This window comes from Zonotrichia albicollis, chromosome 8, assembly GCF_047830755.1.
Source record: "Zonotrichia albicollis isolate bZonAlb1 chromosome 8, bZonAlb1.hap1, whole genome shotgun sequence".
Classification (NCBI taxonomy): domain Eukaryota; kingdom Metazoa; phylum Chordata; class Aves; order Passeriformes; family Passerellidae; genus Zonotrichia; species Zonotrichia albicollis.
Genome location: NC_133826.1, coordinates 17,628,267 through 17,650,968, shown reverse-complemented (window position 1 = coordinate 17,650,968; position 22,702 = coordinate 17,628,267). Strand labels below are relative to the sequence as shown.

Here is a 22,702-nt window from a genome sequence, read left to right as displayed (position 1 = left end):
AAAAAAAACCCAAACATCACAAGTATTCAAAGTGCCAGTTAAGAAATCATGAATATAAGGTGTATTTCAGTGTATTGGAAAGATTCTTGTTTAACAGTTAAGAGTTAGATCACTTACAGGGAAACTCAGAATGGGAATTACTGCCAGATAGCCAAAACTGTCTGTCTACATTTCATTTCAGGGGAAAAAATGGTTTTATTTATATTCCAATTTCAGCCTTTCCTGTTGGAGACAAAAGAACCTGAAACACAAAGAGCCAGCTTTGCTCAGTTCCCTTTAGTGCCCAGCAGTGTAAATTTCAAAGGAGCCATGCACCCCAGGTACCAGGAGGCTTCCACAGAGAATATTCACATTTAAAAGGAGAGCAGCATGTCTTTCTTTGGAACATTGTCTCACAAGCGGTACATGGAAAAAAATACCATATCTATTTTTTCCTATTCAAGAGTTACAGAGTTGGACAACAGCGACCAATTATTTAGAACAAGTGTGGTTCATTTCTCCTTCAGAAAAGTTCCAAGCTAACTCCTGCATCAGCAGCAGAGGTGTCAGAGGCAGCCTCTGCACCTGCACCACTTTCTGTCAGACGCCTTTTCAGACCAAGTGCACCACACACCCAGGCCACTCACCCACCTGCAGCATCAGTGACTGTGCACACTGGAGAGCAGTATCAGCACCAAGCACTGCCTCCCTCATGGACCCCTGCACTTCACCTGCTTGACATCACTGAGCTAACACAGCCACGCTGTGCTAAACTTGGCATTTCACATGAACTTTCATATTAACTGTGCATTTATGCACAGCTGATGCTGAGATGAGGATTTCTCAGGGCACTTCCCAGACTGGAATCATGGCCAAGCATTCAGCACACACCAGGAGGAGCAGACAGAAACCTGCTTCTTCAGAACTGCTAACAGTGTTGCACTGAAGTCTCCCAGGCCCAGAGCATGGTAACAAGGGAGCAGGGAGTTGCCATGATGAAAGAACACAAGGACACCTAAGTCCTACTGAGAAAACGCAGGATTAGCAGTGTCACACTAAAAAAGGGATCTTCATGAGCTCTGCTCAGTCTTCACAAAGGAAAAATCCACAAAACTTTCTGGCAACTAGGTATCAGACTGTTGCCTCAGTCCGTAGTTATTTTAACCAATCTTACCAAATTCTGAAGCCTCCCTCAAGCCTTGCAATCTTCTGTGGATACTACTTGAAAACTATATCCCCTACTCTTGCAAATTTAACAATGAGTAAGCAGACTTACTAGCTGTAGAAGTTTATGAGGCAAAGTCACTGCTCAGATTTTTAGACTCCTTGAAAGTCAAAACCTTTGCTTTGCATCCAAGAAACTGTCCACTCCAAAGAACAAGTCTGCATCACTCTATTTTTTTCCTCTTATTTTTAAATGCCTTCCAGCTTCCCTGGTTGTAGGTCAATTTCTCATTAATTTCACCAGATACATTTACAGAAGGATTCTGTATTAGAAAGGGAAGTGTGTACATACAGAAGAAATACCATGAAAAGGACAAAAGAAGTTGAAGATTTTTATATCAATCTCTACTGCTGAGTTTCCAGGACTGTTTCTTGGAATCAAATGCCTCATAAAAAGCGGTTCTTCAACATTTATGGTAGGAAAAAATAAGAGCAAAGATCTTGAGAAATCTTGAAAAAAACCCACCTTAAATAAAACAATTGCTAGCTACACCTCCTGTGGCAACTGGGATAAATTCTACATCAATGATATTTATTTTCATTGAAGAGACTACAAGTGGGGAAAAGATGACCATAGACAAAATTAGTATTGGAATTGTCTATAGAACTTACTGTCTCATTTTAACCTAGTAGTTTATGTTGTGAAAAGGTATTGTGGTACTTTGTTCTGTCATTGACTTGCACCTCTATTGTCCCTACTTATTAGTTTTATGTAGCTAATTAAGTGGAAATCAAAATGAATTTTGGAAATTTATGCATCATCAACAGAACTTTTAATTAAAACCTTGTTGCTTCCAAATGTCAATGACTAGGCAGTGAACTACTTTTTGTGAGGTTACTCATTTGGGTGGAAGACAAGCTCACCATAATAATACTGTTTTTAATACCCTCTGCTTAAAGCAACTGCAAAATTGTATGTCACAGTGACATAAAGAAAAAAAACAATCTGTAGAGCTGTGAAGCATGAATCACAAAGACTCACTTCAGATCCTAAGGTGGCAAAGGATTGGTGGAGCTTGTATCTTTTACTTTTAAGATATATAATAACCATTGGAATCCACAACTGGAACACCTTTGTTAAAAATGAGAAAGAAACATTAAGCTTCCAAGGCTGGTAGGGACACAAAAAGTGCAATTCTTTCAGGACGAGTAAGAGGGAAAAAAAACAGCCAGAGAAACCATGGCAGGGAGATGCAGAATTGCAATGTGTTTGATCTATTGTGGTTGTACACTTGAGGTACAATGCACAGCTCTCACGTTTCATGTGTTTGACAACTCACCCCATAAAGCAGTAGCATCAAACCTCTCCATAAAGCTCCAGAGTTCACAGCTCCTGATTCACTGGCCAAGAGGAGGGCCTTGCTCCCTGGCAGATTATTTAAGGACAATGATGAACAAACTCTTTCCTAATCATAACATGCAGAATATTACTCTTTCTAGCAAACACACGTCGCATCTGAGATTAGCCCAGGGGCTGAATCATCGCTTTCTCCCAACAAAGGCTGAATGCTGACGGAGGCAGAAAGAGCGCCGATCTGCTGCTCCACGCTTCTTACTGAAATAAAAAGCTGAAGTATTACCATGAAAGAAAACTAGAACCACGACAGGCAGTGAAACGTTAATATTCTTTATTGTACGCATTACTGTAGGCTGTGTAACATTACAGCTGCATGTAAGCAGACATACCTGGATCAGTATCAGTGCATACAGCAGTCATGCTCCCGCAGGAATCCATCCATCCATCCATCCATCCATCCATCCATCCATGCGCGTCACGGAGCACCCGGCCCCCGCCGCAACCCCCGGACCCTGCAGCAGCCCCCGGCCCCCGCTGCGGCCCGTGCACAGCCGGCAAGCCCCTCTCGGCTCCCGCTGCAGCCCCCGCTAAAGCCGGCAGGGCTCTCTGGGCTCCTGCAGCCCCTGCTAAAGTCGACAGGCTCGGCCTGCGGGCCGTCATTCCCCCCGTGCTTACGGCGGTATTTCACAGCTCCGAAACGCCGGCTGGGGCGCAGCGGGTGCTCGGAGGCGCGGGGAGCACCAGGCGGGCACACGGGGAGCCCCTCACGCCGCATCACCGCGCCCCGGGCCCGCCGAGCCCCGCCCGCCCGTCCGCCCGCGGCCCCGGCCAACCTCGGAGCCACCACCGCGCTCAGAGCGCGCGGAAGTTTGAACCGCGCCGGCCGCCGTACGGGGGAGGTGCCACTGCCGCTTCCGCGAGAGGCGGCCTCCGACGGGCATGGAGGAGCTGCCCGTCGTCGTGATCCTGCTCCTCCTCCTCTCCTCACTGCTTGTCCCGCTGGTGCTCCTGGATAGGAGGCGCCGCGGTCGGCGGACGCCTCCGTTCAGTCTCCTGGTGGTGGCCGGCTCTGGTGAGTGGCGGTTGCCGCCAGCGGGAGCGAGCGGCACCCTAGAGTCGTCGCTCCAGATTCCTGGAACTACGAGTCCCGGCATGCAGCGCGATGAGCGCCTAGCATAACGCTGCCATGTGCCGTGGTGCATGCCGGGAGTTGTAGTCGCGGTTACGCGTGTCAGGAGCCCGTGCTGGGGCCCCGCCTCGGCAGTTCCTGTAGTGCCCCCGGGCGGGCCGGGTGTCCTCGGGGCTGCCGCCTGCCCTTTTTGCTGGTTTTGGTCTGCAACTTCCAGCAGACTGAAAAGCACCACATCCAGTCAACACATGATGTATTTGTGGGTCTGGTTTCATGTTGGTCTGATGCAGTCCAGCAGATAAAAGGTGAGATTGCTCCACTTCACCTACACACACAGTCTTCCTTCTCTCCCCCCCTTCCACTCTAACAATATCCCTCTATCTGCTTTTCAGGGAACTCAAATGACAAAAAAACCAAAAATTTACCCAGCTGCCAAAAAGCCCAGTATGTACAGCCTCCCCTGCTCTCTGGTTTGGTGCCAGTTCAGCTCTGGGACAGAGTGACCCTGCAGTTAGAAGGTTGTGAAGGCCTCTTCAAGGGCAGTGCCTGAAGCAGCACTGTTTGTTCTGTCAGCAGCCAGCAGCTACACTGCTCTGGCTGCAGGGGGACACTGCTGTGGCTGTCACTGCTGTGGCTGCAGGGGGACACTGCTATGGCTGTCACTGCTCTGGCTGTCACTGCTGTGGCTGTCACTGCTGTGGCTGCAGGGGGATACTGCTATGGCTGTCACTGCTGTGGCTGCAGGGGGACACTGCTGTGGCTGTCACTGCTCTGGCTGCAGGGGGACACTGCTCTGGCTGTCACTGCTGTGGCTGTCACTGCTCTGGCTGCAGGGGGACACTGCTGTGGCTGTCACTGCCATGGCTGCAGGGGGACACTGCTGTGGCTGTCACTGCTGTGGCTGCCTGGCTGGTTTCAGTGTGATGAGCTGGGCTAGCACACCCCTGCCCTGGCAGGTCGCAGCACTGGGCACAGGGCAGGGTCAGTGGCAGTTCTGCCTCCAAGGTGCAGCCCTGAGCCAGATCCTGCCCAGCTGCGTTTTGGCCATGGCCCGTGGGGTGGCCTTTGAGTGCAGAGCAGTGTCACTCTGTGCCTGGTTGTTCTGCACTGTGTACAGGACATTAAACACAAACATCAGACTCCCGTGTGACCCTGGTTCAATCCCATTTCACTGGAAAACATCCATCAGTACCACTTCCCTGGGAGCTGAATTCCCTCCATGTTATGTACACAGTCTCAGCCATCCTCTGATGGAATCCTTTACTCTCAGAAAATACTTTCTCACTGGCAGTAGTAATACTCATGTGCTTCAAAATGAAAAGTGACTGATTCAGCTGAAGAAATGGAAAGTTATGACATTTTTCACACACTAATTGCAGTTTGCTTTGTTTTGCAGGTGGGCACACAACAGAAATCCTGAGATTACTCAGCTGTTTGTCAGAGTCATACTCTCCTAGACATTATGTTTTGGCAGACTCAGATAAGATGAGTGAAGCTAAAATTCGTTCTTTTGAACAAAAAAGGGCTGAAACCTTCTCCGAGTCCCAGGTAACTTGTTAAATACTCATGTAAGAAAAATTATCTTGACATTCTAATTGAAGGCAATTTGGAAATGATTCTTGGAAAGGACATTTATACCAGCTAGCCACTGAAGTGTTACTTGTAGCTGTAAAATATTGGGGCAAAAATATTGCAGAGGGGATTTTTTTTAGTTTGGCATTTCCCTCAGTGACACATAATATTTTTTTGAAAGAAATTATATATGAAAATATTTTATCTAAGAAAACCTTAATTTCAGTTGTATTGGCTCTGTATGTTTCTAGACTGTGTCTTGGTTGCATTTTTAAAATAAAGTATTAAATGTTTAAAAGGGATGCAAGACCTCTGAATGTCAGTTTTCTGGCTGATGACCTGAGCAAATGCTGAACTCATGAAAAAAATCATTAAAATATCTTGTTTATTATTTTCTCAGATGTTTGCTTGCTTTCAGCTCATTTGCTGTATGATTAACAGACAGCAGCATAACTGCTGACTTAAAGTGGGATCTGACATCCAGTGAAATTAGTAGAAAGTTTTAGTGGAATAAGTACAATGGAAATGAATGTTCTGGCTACAAAAAATTTAGGTCCTTTTGAGCAAATAGTACAACACACAGTAAATAAATTATTTGCATGGTGTTGATTCCATATGGTGCACTTCCACTGTTTTCAGCAGTGCTGTTGGGACAAAAGACTCAGTAGCAATGACTTTCAGAATAAACCCTGTCAATTTAGGCAACTGCTGCTAAGGCTCACTAAGGAATGATATTTTAAAGTTTGTTTACTGCAACTTTCATGTCTCACTGTGCACCAAGGAGGAATGTTTAATAAAGTAACCAGAGGTGCTTCCTGTTCAGAGGCATCTTGTTGGGTAAATAGCTATTCACAGTCATATTCACTTACACCTGAAGAATGTGCAACCCTAAATTATTAGATTTCTTAAAGATACATATTTTCAGCATTAAAAGATTATGTGGTTTTCATAGATCACTTATTTTTGCTAAGCTTCTCTTTTATAACCTCTCCAACTACTAACAGATCCTGTAGTTATATTTTCCCTCAACACTGAAAGCCAGAGGAGCATTTTTGGCTGCATGTGAGCTGATGTCTGGATAACAGATGCTCATTTTCTTTGGCCATTCTCTTTCTACTAAGCAAAAGTATTTAGAGTGAAAATGAAAGATAAATTTTGGAAAGTAAATATCACATGCCTGTAACATATATTTGCTAAATTTCGGAGTGTGCTTTCACACACACACACACACGGTGTGTTTTGTAATTGGAGGCACTGGAGATCATCAAACATTTAAAAATTATGTCTTAGTAACTTCTTGAAGCTTTGCATAAGTGAAAGGGAGAAGTCTGAATGCTTCAACACATGGTCATTCCCTTCCTCATCCTGTTAAGGAAGTAGATTTTTCCAGAACTAGGGACCAGATGGAAGACAAATTAAAATAATGATGTAACAGAAAACCAGTGATGTAAGAGAAAATTAAACATACACACCTCCTCAACCCTCCAAATAATTCTCTTTTTGATCTGTGGTCTAGCTCTGTTTTAAAAGCTATTCAGGGAGAAGGAAAGAAAGCCAGAATGAGCATCTTGCTTACAAGAAGAAAAATGCTGCACCTCAATCCACTAAGAGTCTTAGAAAAAGAACTAAAAAATGGCCCTATGAGAAGTCTCTGGTCCTGCATTCATTGGCCTCTTTGTTCTCTATCACTCCCCACCTGTAACCACAACTATTCCACGTGGATGCCCCCAGAGCTGGCACTCATGAACCTTCTATGCTCATAGAGAACCTGTTTCAGCTGCTGGCAACATACTCCAGCAGCAGAGAGACAACTTAGTGAAGAACATGAATTCCCAAACCCCCCCTCCATGGTATAGGAGATGAGCAACCAGATTAACTAACCTTTATATAAACCTCTTCTGACCATATGTTCTTTTCCATTTCATGAGAGGTACTATGCTAAGAAATCTTATTTCTCATAATGAAAAAGCATTATGTAAACTCAATTTCTTTGCAATATTCAGCTGAAAATACTATAATAATTCACAGCAGTTGCAGTTTTCCACTAGCTTTTCCTTACATCCTTGCAAAGGAACATTAACTAGATAAAGGACAACATCACTGGTTTTGAAATTACATTACAGATTTGCCAGTTTGGAAGATTTGTTTTCAAATTAGAAAAAAGATTCTGAGTGCACTAAACATGTAAAGAAAAAATGATGCAACAATATGATACCATAGTAGATGGGGAGAAATCTTTTTCTGGTGTCAGACATACTATGCAGTGTTCCAGCAAAATATACAGGATGTACCTTTGGAACATTGACAGCACTTAATGAGAGGAGAGGCTGGGATTACAGAAGCATCTGGCAGTGGCTTCTAAACAAACAAACAACAACACCCCCCAGTTCTGGTTTCTAATTCTAATACCTAGGAGTTTTTTGATGTGTGGACTGAAGTCCTAACATGACATAGACACTGATGTACAGAGTTTCCACCATATTTTTTGAAAAGTATAGATAAAATCATCTTGATCTTTGCTTGAACTCTCCAAGTAAATTCCTGCTTTGATACTGTTTGGAGTTCCTCCCAAGCTCTGCTGAAATTATTTGGGTTATTTAATGATGATGAAAATCACCTACAGTTTTTTTGTCAAATGGTCTTTAACACCATTCTCACAGTGAAGGTTCATCTGAATAGTTCCACTGGACTCTGATCTGCCTAAAACCGCTTTATCATACCCATATTTCTTGCAGGGCTGAGTACTATGCAAGGGTCTAAACTCCACTTAGAGCATTTCTTTTTATCATCTGAACTCAGCCAAAGCTTTGAGAAACAGAGGCAGTGATAACCAGAAACCTGTTGAATAGGGAGCAGGGGGTATGTTTATCTTTCCATATTCTGTTGTCAGAGTAATGCAATCAGAGTTTTAACACCTGCAAATAAAACATTAAAAAATCAGTTTGTAACATCTGTTTATGCCTTCCAGTATCACAGCTACTGAAGAAAGATATCACAATGAAACAGGATAATCTCAGAGAAGAAAATTAACATTCTGCATTTACAAATATTGGGGTTTTTTTAATTCTTTCCACTTAATATATCAAAAATAGTCCCAGTTACTGCTATTCAAGACAGATTTGTAGTTTGTGGTTACCATACAGGTTTCGTTAACATCCTCTTTCAGGGGCACAAATCGCCAGGACTAAGCTATGACAATTAGCAATGTGCACATGAAGTAACGGGGCAGTTTTCAATGTTTAGAGTTTCTTACCCCCATGTGAAGTGAGGTAACAACCACTATCCACATGTCAGCATCACTGAACACTGCACTGCAGCCACTACATTTGCCTTTCATTTACACAGGCCAAAATGTCATTGGCATCAGGAGTGTCTTCTGCCACAGCAATAATTCTTAGGTGCAGCTCCTCTCCACTGAGGTAAGGGCACCTGCCAGGAGGGAGGCAGCCTAACAACTGCTCCCTGCTCCTGGGCCTTCAAGACAAAAGGAATCATCCTTGCTTGATTGATTTGATACCTTTTACACACCATGAATAATCTTCCTTTAGGGAAAGAACAAAGAAAATTACTTCTTTACCTACTTTTTACTTAAGGATAAGATGTTCTTTCCTGTTTCTTTACGCAGATATTTTGCATTTTGAATATGTGTTGCACATATCTTTTAAATACTCGCTGAGTACTCATTTAAAGGGTGGCGATATTGGCTTGTACACGTTAGCTGGCTCTGGGCGGGCAGCAGCGGAGCAGAGCCGCGCGTTTCCCGCAGTGAGACCGAGCGGCCGGCAGCTGCGGAGCGCTCCGAGCGCCGCCGGTGCCCACGAGGTGCCGCCCTCGCCCGGCGCTGCTGCGGCTGCCGGGGCTCGGGGAACTCGAGACGGCACCGAACAACAGCCACCAGTTCTGGTGCGTCTCTGTGCTGCACTGTGTACTTTTTATACACAAACCTTCCCAAACCAGACTAAGGAAAGGGGGGAAAGGCTGGCACAGACAGATTTAACAATAAGGAGCCTCAACATTGTCAGGAAAGTAACAGCTCCACTCCTCGTGCTCTTTTCCAGTTCAGCCTGGATCGCATTCCCAGGAGCCGGGAGGTCAGACAGTCCTGGGTCTCCTCTGTGCTAACAACACTGTACTCCATACTTTACTCTCTTCCTCTGACCTACAAACGGAAACCAGATTTGGTAGGTAAAGAAAATTTTAATTTATTGAGAACTTGCTAATCCACATTATAAAAGCACTTGGCATATGCAGACTGCATCTCATATGTATGCTTAGGTTTATAATTCACAGGAAAACTATTTTTAATTTTAAATTAAATATAGCAGCAATACATCAAGAAAGCAAGAACAGGTTGCACTGCTGGTGAATTAGAATAGCAAATACCAGTTTTCCCTCGCAAAGTTTGCAAGTACCTTCACAAAGTCACTCCCTTGTTATGCTGGTAGAGCCAGCAAAAACAAGATTGCTGCTTCCTGATAGTATCTCTTCAGGATTGCAGCAGCACAAACTATGCCTGAAAGCCTGGTTATCCTGTTGGCTGGACTTGCTTCTAAAATGGTATGACCAGTCTGGCACAGACAGGTTCAGACCAGCACAAATATATACAGATTCAATTCTTGTGCTTACATGGACTTCTGAGCTACAATGCATATTTATTTAGTCTTTGGCTGACATTAATTATCTCATCTAATGTCAAAAAGCATCACTGCTGAAGTAGCAACTCCTCAGCACTTCAGTAGCTTTTTCAAGCTGTTCCGAAAACTGCACTCTCATGCTAATTACATTTATTTTAAAATATTCCACACACTTAAGTCAGCTGACATCTTGCTAGAGTTGTTGTCATCTTAAGGAGTCAGTAATCTAAACTTGAGGATTTTTTAAAAAGTATTAGTTCAGCAGAATTTCAAATTAATACTTTATGAGGTTTAAAATGCTTAAATGAAACATGTAAAAACTAGTGCAGTTACAAAGTATTTTTCATAATTTAGTAGTAGCATCTATACACACACATATTTGTAAGGAGACTATTTTTAAATCCCTCTGTGAACTGCATGGCTAATTCTAAAGAGGCTTTTAAAAGTTTGTGGTATTTTGAATGTTTAGAGAGGCTGCTGTGAGTAACGTGATCTCATTTGCTTCAATAGCACTGGTCAGTTCCTGTCAGATCAAAAGCTTCTCACTTGCTGGACTTTTCAAACAGTTTAGTGTGCAAGGCAACAGAAGTAGGGGTTTTTGCAGTTGCTGTTTTTCAAACCTATTCTGAAAACTGGAGATGAAACTGAGAGAGGGGAGAAGGTGGCATGCTATTCTTTCTACAGTGGTTTTGATTGGGGCAATCGTAATAGTCACGTTTGTTGACATGAGCAGACAGAAAAATGTGAGTAACTATTTAGTAATCACTTTGCTACACCACTGTATTAAGTTAATGTATTTTTTTACATATTGCAAAAGAAATTGACTGGAAAAATCTTACTGTGTAGCTTAATAAAGGAAGCAGGAAGTTACTAATCTAATTCTATGTTTTCTGTTTACCAAAGGAATTTAAAGTGACAGATTTACACACAGAGTTACTAGAAATGGTGTTGGAGCTGATAACTGTGATAAGCTATCAGACTAACGTTTTGGAAAACACTTGTGCTTGTAAAATTAAGGATATGTTTTAGCAAGGCCTTTATGCCCACTGCAGTGTTTAAAGTAACCCCTGTCTCAAAATGAGACCCAAAGAGTCTTTATCCATGGTTAAAGAGTTGGAGGGGAAGGCAAACCCCAATTACTTTTTGTCAGGTGCTACTATCAATGAAAATAGCAGCTGGCAGAAGCATCCCTGGCATTATGACACATCATGTACCACTTGAAAGCTGCTTACATACTACTACTTGTACGTGTATCTTAGTTAAAGAATTCTCTAAAATATAATAACTCAGAGAGCTGCAAAGATTTTAAAACACTTAGCCAAGGAGACTGTTTCAGGGATTAAAATACCTCACATTGCCAGTGAAAAGACTGTATGGTATGTGAGGCAAATGGTACTATTTAATTGCCTTTCCACAAAAATGTTTGCAGTGAATTGAAACTCACTCTACTCACTCACTAAGCAAAATGTAATGCTTAGTAATGCAAAGAAATAGAACTAGGCTGGGATAAATGCGGGCACTCACAGGTTCATCTATAACTTTTGGCATGGAAATCAACAACTGAGTTTAAAAACAAGCACTGTATTACATCATGCTGAGAGCTTCATATTTTTAAACAGGAGAGCTCATAGGTGCTGTACATTTTCAGCCTAGACACTGGTCTTGTTTAACTGCAGGAGGGAAAGACAACCTTGCTTCTAAGTCATTTGTGTGTATGAGTGATCCCCAAACCCTTACACTTGCTTTCAGGCTTGTCAGAAATATGTGTACATATGAAGCAATGACTGAGGTCTTCTGTAGGCAGACTAAAGCTAGAGAAACACAGAAGTGTTGCAGTGGTCAAGAAATGCAGGACAAGAAAGGTACTGCAAAGGGAGCCCAAAACCATTGGGTGCACAAAGGCAAGATTTGGAACAGATATGGTAGTTATGCCAACCTAAGCCTGTCTGTGGAGTGCAAATAGCTGCAAAAGGGAAACGGCAAACCCAGCTGCACTGGAGTTACTTGATGAGCACTTGATACGTGCTTTACTTGATGAGCACTGGGTCCCTTTTGTATCTCACACTGATCTGGCAAAGCTTCTTGCATCAGTTTTCCTGAGCAATCAGTTCCATCTAGCCCTTCATCAAGATAGTAAGTTCAGAAAGAACTGAACAACTCCCAGGACATCTTTGCTGTCTTGCAGGACTTTACCCACCCTTGAAATGGGCCTCCAGAGAGTTTAAGAAATGTGAAAGTCAGTTGAGTTGTTCAGTTTGAGATCATCTTCAGGAGGGCCATTTCTGAGTTATGAACATCTGCACTCTGCAGCTTAAGTCCCTTTAGAGATATTAAGCCAAGTAACAATTAAGATGTCAGAAGTGATGATTGGCTTGTGTTTCTATAGCCAAGAATTACAGAAATGTAAATACCAGTGTGTTTTGCAGGTGAATGTATGGTGAGCAGTTTTTATAACATCTATCTGCCTTAGATAGGCTTCCTATAGAAAGGCCTAAAATTCCAGGGAAGGAAAGGCTTGTGCCAGCACACACTGCTTACACCCACCTTCCCCCAGAAAAGCTTTTAAAACCATTCATCAGCTGCAGCCAGATTTAGCATGCAGCCTCAGAGATTGCAAATTCCTACCATGAAAACAGGCAGCTGGTCAGAGAAGAGAGACTTCTGTTGTCTTCATTTGAGAGAAAGGCTAAAAAGAAACATAAAACTAGAATAAGATCTATTATCTAGAAAAGGATGCAAATCCTTCTTATTTATAGAAAATTAAACAAGCTGCATAGAGATTTTTTCCAAGGATAAAGAAAATTACTGCATCCTACATAGATCATTTGATATACAAGAAGGACTAAACTAAAGTTACATCTTTCCTTTAATATGCTTGAAGTCAGTCAGTAGATGCAAGTTCAAAGGAAACTGGTCTTCAGTTCTCTTGCTGGTTACAGAACCATTGTCTTTGGGCCAGTTTGCCAAGCTTGCAAGTAAGTTTTCAGGTGATCTAGCCTTTTGTCTGGATCCTGATTACCCTGCTCATTCTGGCATACCTGAAATCCAAACTGAAAATTAAGAGTGTGCCCCTACCATACAGCAGAAGCTGCAAAATATTGTATCCAGTCCTTGTTTTCAGCCATAGATGGGTTATGTAATTGGGTCAGTGATTTGCTATCCTTTAATATAATTAAATTTCACCTACAGTTGTGCAGAAATGCTACATAAAGCTCCATTCATTAGAAGATTGCACATCCTGGACCCTTAGGACCAGACTTTTTTTCCTTTTCCGGGGACTCTTCTGAACAGTTCCCACTGCCTCAGGGCTCTACAGAGCCTCAAATAAGCAGATATTTTCAGATGACTGCTATTTGGGAAAACCTGGGTTAAATCAGGCTAACAAGGCAGTGCTCCCACATTAGGGCCTCCTTCCTGTGGGAAGTCTGTAGTAAGTTTGCGCAGCAAGTACATGTTCTGCTGTCAGAGAATGAGAATGAGACTTCTTTTAGGAGCCTGAAACCTGCACAGCTGATCATGCTTCTAGCAATCACCTCTTCTTTTATGACTTGCCATCCCATCACACATGCCTGACCCCCTGACTGGTTAAACTGACTGAGGCAGCTTCTGGTTACAGAAGTGTTTGCACAGTAAGCTAAATGAAAGGAGATCATTATTTCATTTAGCTGAGATTTTCCATTCTTTGTGCTCTGCCCAAAATGCCTTAAGTTCATAACACTCTCACAAATTACTGTGACAAATAGTAAGTTATTGTCCCTTATATCATGGTTCTAATTGGAACTTTGTGGAAAGCTACAAAATCTGGGTGGTGGCATTTTTTTCTTCATTCATTTTATAACAAGTGATCTTTGTATAATGCAATATTAGAACTATCTGCTGCATTCTTTTGTACACTGCATCTTTCCACAGTGTTTATAATTCTTTGGACCAGACAGTATGTCTGATCTAGTAATGTTCTTCTCTGATCAAAACAGTTAAAATAAGCAAGAGTGAGAACACTGGATTAAGAACTTCAGCAATACAATTTTTTTCATCCAAAAAGAAAACAAAATGAAGGCATCAAAATTTGTTTAACTTGTCAGTGTTGATGAAAATGAGTCTTATTCACCCCTCCTACCTTGTGTACAGCTTCCCTGCAGCCCCAGTGCAGAATTACCCTGTGCTGAGCACAGATAAACATCTGGAGCTATTCCAGTCAGCTGGTTCAAAGCTTTGTTGTAGCTCTGCCCTTTCTGTGACTGCTAATTAACTGCCTATAGACACTGCTTTTCACAGGGAGGACAGGAGCAGCAGTAAAGATGAACTGAGATCTTAGCTTAGATTTAAGGAGGCAGTTTCAGACGTAAAAGTCTTAACTCATCAGGTATCAGGGTCATTATGAACCTAATGCACACCCTGGTCACACTTCCATGTATGTTATAAAGCATAACAGTCGTGCTAAATCTAACCACTGGTATGCAGAGACAGAGTGCTAACACCTCTAGGTCTTACACTGTGAAGATATTTCAGGCAGGTATTTGATGCACATTCTTCATATACCAACTTCAGTGATTAGGCAGTAGCCCAAGAGATGTTTTATGAACATTTAAATATCATGTTTAGTTAACCTAAAACACTGCTTTTAAGTTGAAGTTAAACAAATGTCTGATTAATGAAAGACACACTGAGATTTGCAATTAAAGGCTCAACTTAGACCACTAGTAGTAACATATATGAGTATATTTGAAAGTCCTTGGATTTAATTTCTCCTTTTGAGTAGGAGCAGGCTACTAGAACAAGCAGTACTTTCTATATGAGGAGATATAAAAATTATTTGTAAAGAGGCTCTAAAAGGTTGGATAGTATTTCTCATGGTGACCAAGAGACTGTGATCAGGTTCAGATTCAGCCAGGGTGACATTGCTGAAAGCCAGAATTCCTAGTGTTGTAGCTAAAGATGTAGTTCAGTAACTACCATTTAATTTACTTGGTACAAGTTTTTTACTGAATTCTTTTATGACCAACTTTTTCATCTACATTAAGTCAAATTTCCTCTACTTCCTACTAATTTGTCAGCAGCAATAAACCACATACCCACTCCATAGTAACGTAGGTAGGAAGTTAGTTTATTCTCCACATAGTATCTGCTTTGGTAATCTTGTTCTTTTTTAACCAACCCATCTCCCACAGTTTCTCAAAGGACTCAATGGTTGTTTTGTTGGTCCCACTGACAGCCTGGGTGTTGATGTAATGTTTTAATAACCAACACTAACAATTTCACAGACTTGAGCCTTAGTACCAGTCTCACAGCTGTCATTTATTATTATTTTTAATTGATCATTCTATGCTTCTCATTTTACATTTGGCAACTAGGCTGGGAAGTTTGCTGATGGAAACTACCACTCCAAAGACCTTTTAATCCCAATGACAGACCTGTCACCTGGCATACAGGGGCAGTTAGGTATGGTGCCTAAGGTTAGACTCCTTAGAAAAAATTAAAGCCTGCATGTTTCTTTAGGCATCCAAATGAACCTTCCTCACTAAGCTGTTGCCTAACTTCTGACACTCTTAATAACCCAAATCATATCTTCTCTTTTCATCAGTAAAGCCCTTGGGCATACCCACAAGCAGGCCTGAGCTGTTTTAATTCTTTACAGTGTCAAATAGCCACATGCATAGCTAAGCTCTGCTGAAATCCAGGGGCTGGGAGCTTCCCTCACTGCTTTGTATTCAGAGGCTGATGCAAATCACACCAGCTGGGCCTCTTCCCTTGTCTCTTGCCCCTGAGGACAGTGGGTTGGTAGCCTGGGCAGGCCTAGAAGGCAGAAGTGATAATGCCTAACGCTATTACAATTAAAACCTTACATCCAGTTCTTAGTGGGTTTGCAGAAGCTCTCCCTTTCCCTCATAAAAAATCCACTAGGTAGGATTTTTTCTGTCTCTCCCCAAACCTTTAGAAAGTGAGAGCTGCATAAAAGGTGATGCTTCCCAATCTATTTCATTCTATGATGAAAGTAACACTCAGAAACAAAGAGGAGCCCAGTTGTGTAGTGTACTGATTTAGAGTCCTTGCTCTTCCACTTCTCTCACTAATCTTATTTATCCTGGTTAGGTAATCTGCCTGTAGGACCACACATGTCTCCACTTGTTTTGAAGAGCACCTCACTTACTGCTGTGTTGTATGATAATAACAACAGCTACTGTACCAGTGAGATCCAGAGGGGAACAAGGAAGGTTTCCATGGCAGTGCTACAGCCCAAACACAAGCTGTTCCTGTAGGACACTAGAACCACCTTCTTGCACCCCTGATGATTCAAGTGATTTAAACAGCAGAAGATAAAAGTGTACCCAGGTATAATTCAGTTCTACCTTAATTACCTGATTTGCATCAGACTACCCAGCTAGTTTTAGCTTTTTTTTTGTCCTGCCTTGCATTTTGTAGGTAAGTTCAAACAGAAAATAGGGTGTGAAGTTTTACCTGGTTTTATATGCAGGTGGTGGAGGAAAGTGAACTGGATAAGATCTTCACTCTTCAAAAAGAATAAACCAGTAGGTAGTTTAATGACCTTTCTATTGTGCAAACAGAACCTGAAATTCTTCTTTCTCCCCATCAATAACAATAATAAGGTTCCTGCCTTTTTTAAACTGTAAAAAGTATTAACAATTCTAAGCTAATTTTTCTCAACCTTCAAGACTTGAATTTTCAGACATACTAAAGAGCAAAAGTTTCCATAAGCGCTCCCTCTCAACATGCTTAAGTATTTGAGTGTGAAGTTTTTGAAATAGTAGTATAATATTGAAACCAAGCAAGGGCTGATGAGTTCATGAAATGCTGTAATTTACATAGCAGAATACAAATTAATTCATTGCAGATTCTCTCTTCTTGTGCCACAAAAACAACCACCTCCCCCCATCAAAACAAAAACCACACGAACAAAAGAATTCATTATTGCTCTAACATAGGAATATCTAATAGGTTTTTTCTACATTGTTAAAAAGTAGGTATTGCATAGCAGTTAAAAGGTAGCACTTGCATAGATTTGGATCATTCAGTTAACCCAGCTTTGGTCCATTTTGTATCACTCCACTTGCCTTTGCCTCTTTTAGTTGCCTATCACCACCAGCTCCTGTTCCCTTAGTCTGACCCCAGGTGCTGAGCACTGAGGAGAGGGAGCATTACCAGAACAAAGGAGGCCCAGGCAGGGTCCTACAGGTGCGCCAGGAGGTGGCTCCATGCCTGGTAAGCAGCACAGCCTTCAGCTCACACATGCACATCCCCACACCACCATCAGCCCCAGCCAGCAGGGCAGCTTTTCTGCTCTTGACCAGGTGACAAAAGGCCAATCTCTGCAGAGTCATTCAGGAGAGCAGCAGGTGTACCAGTTCCCTATGCAAAGCAAATTGCAAATTAGTTTTCCACTTTCTGCTAAATTGAGGGGGACTACATTGTCCTCCTTTTGATTGTTGTACTTTGGGAACAAAAGTAAACACTTTTTCTTTAAAAGATATGCAGCAATTGTATGTTTATGTACTTATGAGAGAAACTACAAGTTTACTTCTTTATTCATTTTTGCTTTGGCCAGTGACATTTAATCCCAGTGAAGCTGCAAGTTCTGCTTTCAGTGTTTTCCCTGGTAAATGTCACTCTGCTACAGTGCTGCATTCACCAACTCTAAAGTAGCTTTTATCAGCAGTGATGCCATGTGCCAGTGTTCCTGGTGTTCCCAGACTGCTGGCTTAGCTTATTTTCTTTCAACAGCTGTGGAAAATATCTGAAGCACAAAGGCAAGAACTATTCAATTTTTATATAAAAGTGGTTAATAGGAAATTAGATTTACAGAGTTGCTGAAGGTAAATGTTGTATTCTGATCCTTTACTTTTAAACCTCCATTAATATACAGCTTGATTTGTTTCTTTTACTGTTTAGAATTTGGTTAGATTGAATTGGCAGTGAATTTTAGTATGTAGGATTTAGTTTATAGACCTAGCTGTGAGCCCAGGCAGCCAGTGAGCCAATTTAACAGAGAGCTGGGCATTTCCTTGCATCTGAAGTGCATATGAATGGTGTGGAGAGACCTGTAGCACTGGCTTCTGGAACAATCCCTTACAGCTTCTTGGCAACAAAGTAGGAATGCCCAGTGACCAGGAAAGTCCTTGGACAATTGCAGCTCAAGAGGTCAAAAAGTGACACAAAAATTGTCTTTGGCCCTCTTTTTCCCACTTTCTGCTGCCTCATTAGGGAAGGCTGAACCCAGAGATTTTCAGAGACATATCTCATGCAACACAAATATTCTACAGGCAGCCTTGTAGCTAAAGTAAATAGATTCTGAAGGAAACAGATAAAGGGAAAGAGATTTCTGAGGGAAACAGCATTTGCAAATGCTGTTTGTAAATAGATGCTTGACCTTGTAGAGGGCCTGGTCCCTTGTCCAATAGATGCCTGCCTCTTCCCCAGAGCATACTGGTGATTGCCATGGGAGATACTGGCATTCTGCTGGTGGGGAAAAGCAAAAGCCTTGGTCTTTTCAAGGTGTAAGATATCAATCATTCTCCAAAATTTACTTTTGAATAGTGCTTTGAAATTCACTAGTCGGACTGCTCACCCTCTCATCTTTGAGGACGGCTGTAGGTGATTGAGTTCCTTTCCATCATCCTTTCCAGTTTGTGTACGGCAGGAGCTGAACAGCAACATTTCTACCTTACACCTTCTGCAATGGTTCCTCTTTATTACGTGCATATTTGTTTTCTCTGAAGTTTCCCCTGTACATCAAACACTTGAAGAGTGTATGATGACACTTGAAGAGTTTATGATGTTGGACTCCAAGCAGAAGGACCACTGGTCTCCCTTCCTGCTGGCAGTGTGAGAGAGAGTAAATAGGACTGGTCAGACCAGATTTTTGGAGAGGAATTGCCACTGCAATTGCAACTACACCAGTTCTAAGCAGGACATGCCTGTAGACACGTACTGAAGGTTAACTGAAGGTTACTTTTTAGTTCTGACTTACAGAACACAGCCACCAGTTCAGATAGGGATCTGCTTGTGGGTTTCAGCAGGTTTATAACAGTCTTTTTCATGGCCAGTTCCTAAATCCAAGCATTTTGGGATAGGAACATCTATTACCAGAGTATTATATGAGCATTTTGCATACAGAAATCCTATAGAGCCACATCTGCTTTGCCCTCTTTGAACTCATATGTGTGGAAAGGGAAAGAGCAGAGGACATGAGTTATGATCAGACCATGTTTTTTTTAAAGATGCCAAGTCCATAATTTTCCTGATCCTTTTTCCTGCATGCAAGTACTTTTCTGTCTATCAAAGGGCATCTGAGAGGCAGCTTACAAATTATAAACAGTCAGTAGAAAATAAAAACTGAATACATCATATCAAAACCAGAATAAAGGACAGGTATTTTATTACTATTTTAATTTTGATAGCTGTCTTTCTGTCTTGTACTTCAGCAAAGTAATGAGATAGCTCACTGTGGCCTTCAGAGCTACACAGAGATTCACAAATTTATTCTTATTTCATTACATCTTTTGTGAGTACACTTAGTTTGGAATTCACTGTGGCATTTACCTTTATGTGTGCATCTAGACACAAGAATACCAAAATACCAAAAGGGCTGGAGCTGCTGGCCAGACTTAATAAAGGGGAGAAGTAGGATGAAGTCTATGGCTTGATAAAGACAATGATTATAAAAATTCAGCTTTTTCTAAAACCAGTTCTACAGTTCTCAACTTCTGGGCCCAGTAGAATGTTAGGATGGCTACCTGACCTAAGTCGTATCCTCAACTATATATTGTGTATTGGTGTATTTTGTGTCACACTGTGGAAAGTAAGGGACCAATGTTTGAGCTTTCATTGTAGATGGAGGCTAAAAGAGTGCAGAGCTATTCAAGAAGGAAGACAGCTGGAAGGGTGCCTGAGAACAGGGATGCAAAGAGAGATGAACACCAGTGATCACAAAAAAAAAGGAAAGAGAGGATGGGTGTGAGACATCTCAGAGGATTGGGTAGAGTACAGACAAACTGGTGGAAAAGGATGGCTGAGGAAAGGGCAGGGGAGAGGATGGCAATAGAATGGAGAAAGGGCCAGGGAGCAGTGAAGATAGAACAATATGTGTACTCCAGGTAGCTCTGCTAAGGAAGGGGAAAGTGGAGTTTCTGTTCAGCAGTGGTGCACATTTTGGTCTGTTCCCTTAAAACTGAATTTTGAATAGGAAATCAGTAGTTAGACTGTATATTCAACTCACAAAAATAATAACTAGTAAATAATTTTTGAGGGCTTTAGGTGCTTCATATGCACTTACCTGAAACAGTCCAGCTTCTGCAGGGATGCTGTGGGTTTTGCCTGCAGACACAGGAGAACAAATTGTTTCCTATGCCTACCTACATTTACACTACAGAATCAAGTGTTATTACAAATAGAGATACCTAAACATGCCTTAAGTTACATGTCAGTAGCCATGTACCAGCATCACAGCCAACATTCATGCAAATTAATCAAACTTTCCAGGAAATATGGCAAAATGCATTATTTAGTTTACAGATATGGAAAAGTTTCTTTGAAATGCAAAAAGGCAGCATGTGTGGTTGGTTTGTGTCCTTACTCACCAAGCCAAATGTACAAAAAACAGATCTGCATTTTCAGTAGATTGTAGAGTAGGATATAAGGTCCCAGTGTGGATGTGCTTTAATCAGGTTCAGCAGGAGGTTTGAAACCACAGTATTCTTCTCTGATTTCAAAACTCTAGGATGTAAAGATGATGTGTTCAGCTTCTGACCTATATAATACAAAAATAATACAAAGTAAGTACATAGTTGCAAGTTTCAAATTCAAGTAGCTGTGGCTGTTGATACCCTAAAATTTCCAGATTACAACTGCATACAGCACATTACTTGTAAGAGACTCTGAGAAAACATCAGCAAAGTCTTGCATTAATAAATAGTTCAATTGAGATCAACAATAAAATCAGAACATTTTTAGAAACAGTATTACAGTCTGTTGATTCTGGTCAGAAGACACAGCATTACAGTCATCACATCCCCAAGCTGTATTTCTGGGGCTATAATAAAGGCAGAGAATAGTTGAGAGAATTTGGAACTCCAAATCTGTTGCTGCTTTTTGCTGAGGCAAGGTGCTGCTAACCAGATTATCAGTGGGATCTTGCCATGAAGCAGAAAGGAAATGTTCTGAACTAATTGTTACAGCCTTGAAGCAGAAATTCAGACTTTTTCCCCCCACCAGTGTAATATCTTTCACAAGCTGGTGAACTTGGAACAAAAAACCCCGTGAGTTTATGGGGTATAGGGCCATGATTTTATAAAAGAACTCTTTATTTCCATGTAACCCAGCTGTGCAGAAAAGTGCTGATTACATGGTATTATTTAAGTTTAGTAAGAAATTTCTTGCCTGAAATCAATTTGGATACCAAGTGGAGTGCCTAATATACCCTGGTTTAAACCTTTTACTTTTAAGCAATCTGTTTTTCAGTTGAATGTCTAAATTTGAAAGAGTACTTTCTTTTATTGTTAACATTTATAAGTGAATTTGAGATCTCTGCTCGAAGGACATGACATGTTTTTACCACAACTCCTTCCTTCTGTATGCTTTTAACTGTCTCCCAATGTTTATTAAAAATAAAAAATAAAATCTAGTCACACATATCAGCTAATAGATTCTTGTGAAGGTCCTAATTCATCAGCACATTTTTGATGAACTCTTAAGTGTTTGGCTGACTTAAGCCAAGGTTCAAGAGGTTTATAACTGGATCCCAGGTTTAATCCTAATTAAACTTCTTTGGCTTTATTATGTGCACAGATTTAATGACTGATACAACACAAAGCTGTGAGTGAGAGTGGAAGTTGTTTTGGTTATAGATCCATGAATCAAGGAATTGTAAACTTTTCCTTCATAGAAATAACTGTGCCATCTCAGAGGTCTTTTCCTCCTTCATAACATGTAAAAAAATATGGTATTTGGAATATGGTATTATTTGGTACTTCGAAGTAATGTGTTTTGTTTGCCCCTCCTATTTTTTTATATTCACCTGCCTTTTCTGGGTTTTTTAAATATATTTTTTGAAATATATTTTTTGTGTAGATGTAATGCTAAATAAATATACACTTAATTCTTTGCTGTATGAAAAAACTCATTACTTACTTTTGTAATGTGTTTCATCTCTTTTAGATATTGTGCAATGGACCAGGAACATGTGTTCCTGTCTGTTTATCTGCTTTTCTTCTTGGCCTTCTACGAATAAAGAGAACAATTATTGTGTATGTAGAGAGCATCTGCCGTGTGGAAACTTTATCCTTGTCTGGGAAGATTCTTTACTACTTTTCAGATTATTTCATTGTTCAGTGGCCTGATCTAAAGAAAAAATATCCCAAGTCAGTGTATCTTGGTCGGATAGTGTAACAACAGAAGACAAGATAAACTTTACCTGAAATAGATTCTACAAGCTGCTCACTTGCATTCCTGTAGTAATTTATTTTCCAGAATTCCTGTTACTAAATTAGTCTGGTACTTAAAATGAGACAATAAAGATTTCTCTACATTTAAGTAAAATTTGTGTGTATTTGTGTTTATTGCTCTCATTTAGATCTGTTTGCCAATAACTTAATAGTGGCTCTAAGTCTATCCTGTCTCTGGTTTCATCTAGTTTTTCTGCTATGTGAATGGTAATTCTTGTCTACAAATAAATATGGGAATTTGTAGGAATGTAACATTTCCTGTAAGGAAACTTTGTGTCATTTTTAAAATTGCAGGCAACAAGGTCTTTTTCTAGCACAACAGATTTTATTTCCTTCATGCTAGTTGTGAAGTCCCTTGTGAATCCTTAGAGAATAAAGGAAACAGTTATATTAAGCTGGCTTCATGACAGTT

General features: G+C 41.1%; 1 protein-coding gene across 1 annotated transcript; it reads left to right on the top strand.

Annotated features, from left to right (window-relative positions):
- Window positions 1-3,385: 3,385 nt before the first annotated feature.
- Window positions 3,386-22,386, top strand: ALG14 (ALG14 UDP-N-acetylglucosaminyltransferase subunit). Its single transcript, XM_074546147.1, has 4 exons — window positions 3,386-3,572; window positions 5,026-5,177; window positions 9,260-9,382; window positions 22,004-22,386. The coding sequence occupies exons 1-4, from the start codon at window positions 3,440-3,442 to the stop codon at window positions 22,232-22,234; spliced, it is 639 nt and encodes a 212-aa protein (XP_074402248.1). The 5' UTR covers window positions 3,386-3,439; the 3' UTR covers window positions 22,235-22,386.
- Window positions 22,387-22,702: the final 316 nt, after the last annotated feature.